General features: G+C 47.0%; 1 protein-coding gene across 1 annotated transcript; it reads right to left on the bottom strand.

Annotated features, from left to right (window-relative positions):
• Positions 1-189: 189 nt before the first annotated feature.
• Positions 190-8,796, bottom strand: LOC125337042. Its single transcript, XM_048326303.1, has 9 exons — positions 8,715-8,796; positions 8,464-8,545; positions 7,415-7,568; positions 5,900-6,045; positions 4,437-4,613; positions 3,625-3,738; positions 2,304-2,390; positions 1,272-1,419; positions 190-895 (listed from the first exon to the last, which is right to left on the bottom strand). Exons 1-9 carry the CDS (start codon positions 8,723-8,725, stop codon positions 864-866), a joined length of 951 nt encoding a protein of 316 aa, XP_048182260.1. The 5' UTR covers positions 8,726-8,796; the 3' UTR covers positions 190-863.
• Positions 8,797-8,799: the final 3 nt, after the last annotated feature.

The raw sequence follows: 8,799 nt of genomic DNA, 5'->3' as shown, positions 1-8,799 counted from the left end.
AGATTGGAGTCAGGTTTAGGAGATTAGGATGAGAAAAAAATATTTTTAGAGCAGTTTTGATGGAATCCTTGTAAATTTCCCTAATAAGTATAGGTCAGTAATACTTTTTTAATTTTGCTTTTTGCAGTGTGTAACTACCTGCAAGATAAAGATTGGTGCTGTTCCATGTGAAATAATTATCCACACACAAACTGTGCTTATACTTTATTAAAAAATAGCCAGTAGTTAAAGGTTCCAGTCAATAAAATACCAAACTTTTAAATTACAATATTAAAGGCTTAATTGTAACAGTCCCCCTGGTATGAAATGGCACCTTGGTTACACTGAGGCAGGGGTGAGGTTACAGGGAGTAATTTTCATGTGTAACTGGGGTTAAAAAAAAAAATTGAAGTTTTCTGAAGCCAGAGGAGCAGGAAGAGCCCCAGCCAGGGGACACCACTGCCACCAAAGCATCAGGGCTGGACCAGCTAAGAAATGATGGCAGCACAATCCACTTCTAGACTGGGGTACAGAGGATGGGTGTGCAAATTTCCTTCATGATCTTTGTGTATATCCAGGCAAAAAGCATTGAAAGGAGCAACATTCCCCACTCACATGCACGTGTGAACCCCTGTGCTTCCACAGCAGCAGGAAAAGAAGGGAGTGAAAGATGCTTTGTCCTGGCAGCAGGATCAGCTGGGAATTTCCCAAGCTCTTTAAGCTGTGTCCCACCTGCACTGCTCCAAGCACTGTGTGACATCTTCCTGAACCTCCTCCGTCCTGGGAAAGTGACCCATTACCTCCACTCTGACTGCAGGTCCTTGGTCAGGAGTTCCTGGTGTGACTTCACTCTGTGAGAGCTGCAGGGGGGGCACGGGGAGGGCTCAGGAGTCGATCCTTCCATAGGAAGAAAACACTGTGGGAAGAGAGGGAGCTCAGTCAGCACCACTGCAGAGGCTCAGTGCCCCTCATGGAACAGGAGAGCTTTGGGGTATTTCACATTAGCGGCTCTCCAGGTCCCTTTATTGTCTCTGTATTACACACTATGAAGACAGAGATCTGCTCACACAGGTGTGATTCTCTGGACAGCAGCAAAAGGTTGCCAGCAGCTTTCTTCAGGGAAAAGCCTCATCTATTCCACCCAACCCAGTTATTCTGAGGCTGCAGAACTGCTTGCTGTCATTGGGGATCTGCCTTTTCCTGTGACCATCCCTACGGATTTTCCTGGCTATTTCACTGTGACTGTGACAGGACAGGCTCCACCCTTCCCAGGGAATTTTTGGGGTACTTACTTCTCTCCCTCAGCCCCTGCCCGAAGCTGCGGTAGACGTGAACCAGAGCCCAGAACAGAACAGATTTTATTGTGACAGAAATGCAGGAGCCAGTGATGAAAGCAGCTTCCAGGGTGTAAGAATTGCCTTTGCCCCACTCCCTTATCACCTGCAGGAAAAGGGAGACATGAAACCATCACCACCTGCTGCCACAAAGCCTTGAAGCCACGATGTGCAACCAAGCACTGAATTTCTGAGAGGAGTCACGAGGTGGTCATTGGGGGAAAGGAAAAACAAAAACCCAACTGGTTGCTTTGAAACCATCTCAGTTGTCTGATTTTATGATGTACAGACACTGTGGGGTCCTGCTGTGCTCTGCCAGCTCAAACAGGCCTGGAATAATGGGAAGATCCATTTGATAAATGGGTCCTCGAGGCTGTGGGTGGCTGCAGCCCCCGGGCTTTAGTGGTGTGTGGGGGCTGTGGATGTGAGGTATGAGAAACACTGGCCATTCTCAGCATTCCAGCCCTGCCCAGGATGAACAGCCTGGTTTCCCCTTGCCCTCCTCTCTCCTCACCTCCTTTCACACATCTTGTGGGAGGTGCCCACTGATAAAGGTTTTATCAGTGTTCCAGTGCCAAAAAACTGCCCCAAACTGGAGTTTGTTGGGCTTGCACTGCCTTGTTTTGGCTACAGCAGGATCAACAGCTGGGGGTGCTGCCTAAGAAATTCTTTAAAATGCAACAACTGAGCCCTGGTCAAATGCTCTGGCACCACTTGAGGCTTCTTGGGAAGAAGGGGACGAGTTGCGTATCTTGAACAAGATTCTGTTTCATCTTCCCCTCATCATTCTTTGCAGGGACTTCCAGAGCCTCTCCCTCTGATCAGTTCAAGAGCAAGTGGACATGGCCCCTGTCCTGAAAAGTTGATCCTGGAGAGGCAGGATGTGCTCTGTTCTCTTTAAAGCCAGCAGGAGCTGCAGGGAAGGGGTGAGGCAGCACCTTTGAGGCCTGAGGAGGGCGAGGATGAGACCCCCAGCCTTGCTCCCCTTACCGTGTAGAGCAGGTAGATGAGATAAACCACCTCAGGTACATTCTGAATCAGAAAAACCCACACCAGAGGCTTCAGCTCTTTTAAAATCTGCAAAATAAGACGTAAAACAAGCTTTTTAAGTCATTGCTATATGCTCTATAAAAGCTGCATATTTTTCATAGCATTCCAAGTGTTGGTTAAGCTTTGCTCTCCACCTGCCTTCTCCACCTGTGTTTTCAGCAGGAAATTCAGCCTCTGTTTTCCACTGAGCTGGGCCAGGAGTGATGATGTCCCTTCTCTCTGGGTACACTGAGATTTTCTCTAAGAGCTGAATGTTTTCACAGATAACAGACTGAAAGCTCCCTGTGACTTTTTCTCCACCTCTATTTTTTGCTACAGAGAAGTGCAGTCACTGAGGAGTCAAATGTGGGAGAAGCGAGAGGACTGAAGTGTCAGGAGAATTTAATTTCACAATTCACCCTGGGACTTGGGAAAGAAGAAAGGGACCTGAGCTGGGAGGGCAGGTCTGAGCAAAGGCAGGAAAAGCAGCTGAGTCACTGGGGGTGAGAGCAGTGACTGTGCCAATGTTAGGATTGGATTTGATGCATCTGACCAGGACCAGATTTCCCCCAAACCCAAAAGTGATGTGTTTTAAAAGCACAATTTTAGCAAGAAAAGCCATCAAAACACATAAGAAGTTGTATTTCAGCTGTCAGGAATTTGTGTGAATGACTAAAGCAAACACCCCAGGAGCCTAAAACAACATCCACCCCCAAAAACCCCTAAACTCCTTCCTGGTAATAAAAAACTCACTTATCTGATGTACTTTGGCCCTGATTCTGCAATCATTCTTGGAACAGAGGCTCAAGATTTCAGAGGAGGTTCAGTCTGACATGAAAAACGACATTTTAAGTTCACAAATCTTTAAGTTAACCTGGAAACTGTTCCTGAGCTTTGAAGGAGATGCCCCAATAAAGGACCCCTCATTTTCTGGTGTGGTTTCCTAAGGATTCACTGTATCACTGGAATAATCTGGGGGACTGCTCCCAGTTTCACCCAGCCTTGGCAGAGGTAGAAATACTGAAGACAGCGTGATCCTCCAGGTTTCATTAAAGTGCCCAAGGACTGAGACTAAAGCAATGTGAAACAATGACAATGTGACATTGTTTCACTCCGTGTGCTCAGCTCAGGCACAGATTTAGACAAAACCTGGCTTCAGCATTGTTGGCTCTGCTGTTCTCCATTCTGGCTCCCTTCCCTGAGCCTGTGGGAATCCCTCAGGGTGAGGATGTGCAGTGCCAGGGGTTGTGTGTCCCTGGTGTCTCTGTAGCTGGACACTCACTGCAATGATGCCCACGGTGACCTTCAGGCAGCCCCACACGACGCCCGTGGCTGAGATGATGTTGTGCAGCAGGGTGACCTCGTGCAGGCTGATCAGGAGGATGCACAGGCACAGCTGAGGGAGGCAAAGCTTTGGTGAAATCATTGCTTGGAGACCATGCAGCCCCACCAAAAAATACCTGCCACAAACTCCCTGCCAACAGAAAGTTGGGCACGGGTCTAAAAGCTGAAATTATTCCTCATGGAATGGGAAGCAAGGACAGAGGTACTTAATAATCCATAATAGCAACAACACAGGACAGGGAGAGCAGATAAAGCTTCAGTAATGCAGCACTAAATAAGAATGAGGGGTGGTTACAGAAGTAACAGATCTTGGGTTCACTTCCCCCGTCTGTAACTTCATTTTCCGTCTCACTGCCCTGTTGGTCAAGTTCCCCTCTCCCATCCCAGAATAATTTCCTCAGTGCAGGAGCCAGCTGGAAAGCAGGAGACTGGAGGCTGAGATGTGCAGGAATAACCTTGCTTATTTCAGGAGGCCGTGGGTGGGTTGGAGCTCCTGGATGCAATTGGTTTTTTACGGATAAACTTCCCAAAAACAAGATTCAGTTCTCCTTTTGTGCAGGACAACAATAAAATACATTTTGATCCATTTTAATGGATTTTAGCTAAGCTGTGGCAAACACATGGAGATAGAACCATTATTAAGTTAATATTAATAAAGGTAAGAGAGACAATTGCTCTTGGAAGTTGATAGCTCAGCTAATCCAGGATATTATCAATAAGAGGGAAAAAGGGAATGTGGGGGCTCTGTACCTGTGCCTGCAGATCAAAAGTGAGCATGGAAAAGCAGAGGTTGAGCATGAAGTACTGGGCCTGGAGGCTCTCCAGGGCACCCCCCACCCGGAATGCCATCATGGACTGGCTCTGGATGAGGATGATGGCACAGATCACATCGAAGGAGCCCACCAGCAGGATCAGCACGAAACGGGCCTGCAGGGAAGAGAAACAGGGATGGGATTGGCCACAGCAGGGACAGGCTGGCACCTGGAACCCAGCTGGAAATACAGACAGGAGTAACAAAATCTTAATAGAAACTGGTTCTGAGCTTCCTGGTGGAATAAACCAACCTTTCCCACGGGGGACAGTGGGTTATTCCGAATGCTGGACTTGTAAAATCCCAAGAAATCCAGTTTTGTGTCTGGGTTGTGCTGGCATTCGCACTCAATGTCTGCTGCCTTAAGGATGGCTCAAGTGGCAAAAGGTCCTTCAGAATTACATCAATATGAAAATACTTATAACTAGAAATGATTCTGGCTCAGGAAGCAGAGTTACAGTAATCCAAGTTACAGTTAGAGTAGTGAAAAAAATACTTAATAGTACTGCTCACATTTACACCAAGCTTTACTTTGAAGTCCCTGTTTAATATTTAAACTGATGCCTTGGCTGTGCATTTCTTTGATGCCTGTTCCTTATTGGCCCCACCAACCCAGTTTGCTGCAGATAAAGTGGGTCTATTTAAACATCCAATTGATAAATAAACGGAATTGGCAAAGGCTGCTTTGCTCCATCTCCCTTGCCTGGCTGCCACCTCTCCTGTTGAAGAGTAATTTTTGGATGACTTCAGAGCAGGGAAACACCTTGTTGAGAAATACGTGATAAAAAGAAAGCACTTCCACGAAGCACAGCAAGTGGAAATTTAACTACAAATCTTAGGAAGGCCCAGAAAACAATCCTTTAATAAATTTTACTGCTATGAAATGCAAACAAGATAACCCAGAGTAGCATTGTTGTATCTTCTTGCTTCCTTGCAGCTTCCCATAAATCTCATAAAAACACATTTATGAGCATTGAGGTAATGGCTGTGCCTATAGATTGGGGGTTCCAGTTCTAGCCATAGGTTAGGTTTATGTGACTTTAGGCCAGACATTTAATAAAGGGAAATCTGAAGCAGAGTAGGTGAAGTGAAGGATATATTTTGAAGTAATCTTCTGTAATTTTGTGATATTTCTGTTATTTTTGGGTGCTGCCATAAGGAAATTCAGAGAACACCTAAGAGAAGATTTGCAGTTGTGGGTGTGCACATTTTGTTGTCCGGTAGGAATAATTCAGCCAGATCCTCTGTTATCAGCAACAATAATATATATATAATTTCTTTTATTTTTTTTATATATGTAAGATAAAATCTGTGTTACCACAGACACCTTGCCTTCCCAATGATGGATTTTCAAACCCAAGCTGTGGGGGAAGGTAAAGCTGATTAAAAGCAGGAGACTGACCAGGAGTTTTGGCTTCTGCTCAGCAGGGAGCACGGTGAAGTTGATGATGGAGCGGAGCATCACGAGCAGGATGGAGAGCACGAAGACAATGAGCTCCTGGCGGTTCTCCTGCAGGATGCCCCTGGTCACATAATACACACAGAACACTGGGGAGGAGAGGGAATGTCAGTGCCAGGCCAAACAGGGGCAAAACTTCCAAAGTGGAAGGATCAAAGTGTCCCTGAGGCTCCTCGGTCTTTGTTCTTACCAAAAACCTTCCCTAAACCAGATAATTAAAACGCTCCCCACTGTTTAGCACACACAAGAAATTAAATAGTGAGTTAGATTTTTTTTTAATTACTTGTGAAGTAACACCATGAAAATGGCAGTGTATTATCCAAACTGGCAGCTGGGCTGGGTTATTCTGTGAATACCACACTGAACATTATGTCCTATTGTTTCTCTGAATTCAATGAAAACAGCACCATTTTTAGTAAAGAACTGAAATCACATCATCTTCCCAGAGTAATTCAGGTGAGTAAAAAGCAGTTTATTACTCAGACACACCCCTCAACAGTGCTGTCTGTGTGCTCTGGCCACTGCACATGGTTTGTGTGTGGAACTGAACCTGGACTGGATTCAGTTTATTTAATTGTGGAAATTTTGAAACACCCCGCCCTGCAAACTATAATCCAAAAAAGAATCGGGTCAGGGAAGGTCCGAGTTCTATTTTTATAAAATACATCAACCCCCAGTCAGCTGTTGCTATGAACTTTATGCCTTTTTGTCAAAATTTAAATAAGACAAAGGCTTTGTTCTTTCACAGGATGCTCCTGCAAACACTGGTTGATTCTTACAAAGCCAAAATAATAACAAATTTCTTTTTCCAAAGCACTGATTCCTTTAACTCCACACATCAAATCATCCACATTTGCTGTGCTGGGACATGGGGACAGTGTTGTACAAATTCTCAAATTAAATAATAACTTCAGTCTCCCTAAACAGACCTTTAGTGAATGAACTTCCTTTTTCACTGCCCTTAACAGGGACTGAGGAAATGGGAAATGATTGGCAAATTACAAAGTGAATCATGTGATTTTCTGGCCATGACCTCAGGAATGCCCGAAAGGCTTAAGATGGTATTTCCTTGTTTTGCAAATTCAGCTGCTAAATCCAAAGAAACCTGTACAAATTTGAAAATAAACTCTTTTTTGGTCATTTTGCAGAGATGGCATATGCACATGAAATTTCCTGAAATCCTCGTGTTTATTATTTTCATGTTAATTTCTGTTTAACACAAATGGACCCAAGAAGTTTCTGCTGAAGCTCTACTTGGAACTACCCAAGGAAGGAAGCTTGGACTGTGGACACCTGAATTCCCAGCATATTACGGCTCAGACATTAAAATAGGAACTGGTGAGGTTTTCTGGCATAGCTGAACATCCTGTAGCTCTTATACAAGAAACTTCAGCTGCTGCTTAATCACATTATTATTATTATTTTCATTATTTTCTCCATCCAAACTGTGTTTCTTACCAACTCCAACCAGCTGAATAAAGGAAATGGTGAAATCCTCCTCAGTCTGGCGGACCAGTGTCTCTATGGTCAGCCCTATGACACTCAGCAGGGACAAAATAGTGACACAGAAGTAGATCTTCACAGGGAATGAGAGCTCTGAGCATGGTTTTATCTGTAAAGGGAGAAAATTCTTAAACACATCATGCAGAACAAACTCGTTGCTGTTCCTAAACACATTGAGGCGAGTGGGGTAGATGAGACAGTGGAAAAAGAGAAACTCCACACTTGAATTGAAACTCCCAAACTGCTGAGGAAGGGAGAAGTCTAACTTTATTTCACAAATAATCTCAGCCTAGATTGTCCTGATTTATACCCACAGCCTTTGTGCCTCACAAGGCCATGGTATTATAATCCATGAGATGAAGATTGCCAGTGCCCACATACACACCTGCCAGAGCACGGAAACAATGTTTTCCTAAACTTTTAGTTTTAGAAAATTGTAAAGACAGGGTCAGCGTTCTCATTTTTATTAAAATACTTCAGGTGAAGCAACATCCTTGCAGGAATTTAACACGCGGTTTGTTCAGCTGGAGGAGACTGAGGAGAGTCCTCAGGGGCTGCAGCTCCTCCTGAGGGGCAGCTCCGATCTGTCTGTGGCAGGGACGGGACCCAGGGAACGGCTGGGGCTGTGTCAGGGGAGGTTTAGATTGGATATCAGGGAAAGGTTCTTCCCCCAGAGGGGGCTGGGACACTGAACCCAGGGAATGGGCACGGCCCCGGGGCTGCCGGAGCTGCAGGAGCTGTCAGGGATGCCCAGGGTGGGATCGCTGCGGTGTCTGTGCAGGGCCAGGAGCTGGATCAATGATCCTATGGGTCCCTTCCAGCTCGACATTCCACGACGCTGTCAGGAGAGCTGCGTGCCGTGACAAGCCTCGGCGTGTGGACACCCGACCTCCCTGATCCACCTGACTCCGGACATGGATTTGAGCCATGTTTTTCCATTCCCCCCGGGCAGAGAAACGCGGAGGACACCGGTAACCTGCCCACAGCAGCAGAGATGTACTCACGGGGCCGCAGGGCGTGGGGATGAGCTGCCGGTGCCGCGGGGTGAGGTTGGGCAGGTTCGGCCCCGCCGGGGCCGCGGCGCCGCTGTGGGAGAGAGAGCGGGACCGTCAGGCGGCCGTACCACCCCCACAGCGGGGGGGGGGGAGCCGCCGGCGACCCCCCATCCCCAGCACAGGCACCTCCAGGTAAGGCGCAGGGGGAGCGCGGGGAGGCGCCCCCGCGCCGCGCGTGGTGCGGCCCGCGCCGCCCGTACCTGCCGTCCATGGCGGCGGCCGCGCGTCGCGTCCCGCCCCGGCTGCCGGCCCTACATGGCTGCGGAGGGGTCCCGGCGGCGCTTC

The sequence above is a fragment of the Corvus hawaiiensis genome, chromosome 22 (assembly GCF_020740725.1).
Source record: "Corvus hawaiiensis isolate bCorHaw1 chromosome 22, bCorHaw1.pri.cur, whole genome shotgun sequence".
In the NCBI taxonomy this organism is placed as follows: domain Eukaryota; kingdom Metazoa; phylum Chordata; class Aves; order Passeriformes; family Corvidae; genus Corvus; species Corvus hawaiiensis.
The sequence above is the reverse complement of the archived record's forward strand: the minus strand, read 5'-3'. Positions and strand labels throughout refer to the sequence as shown.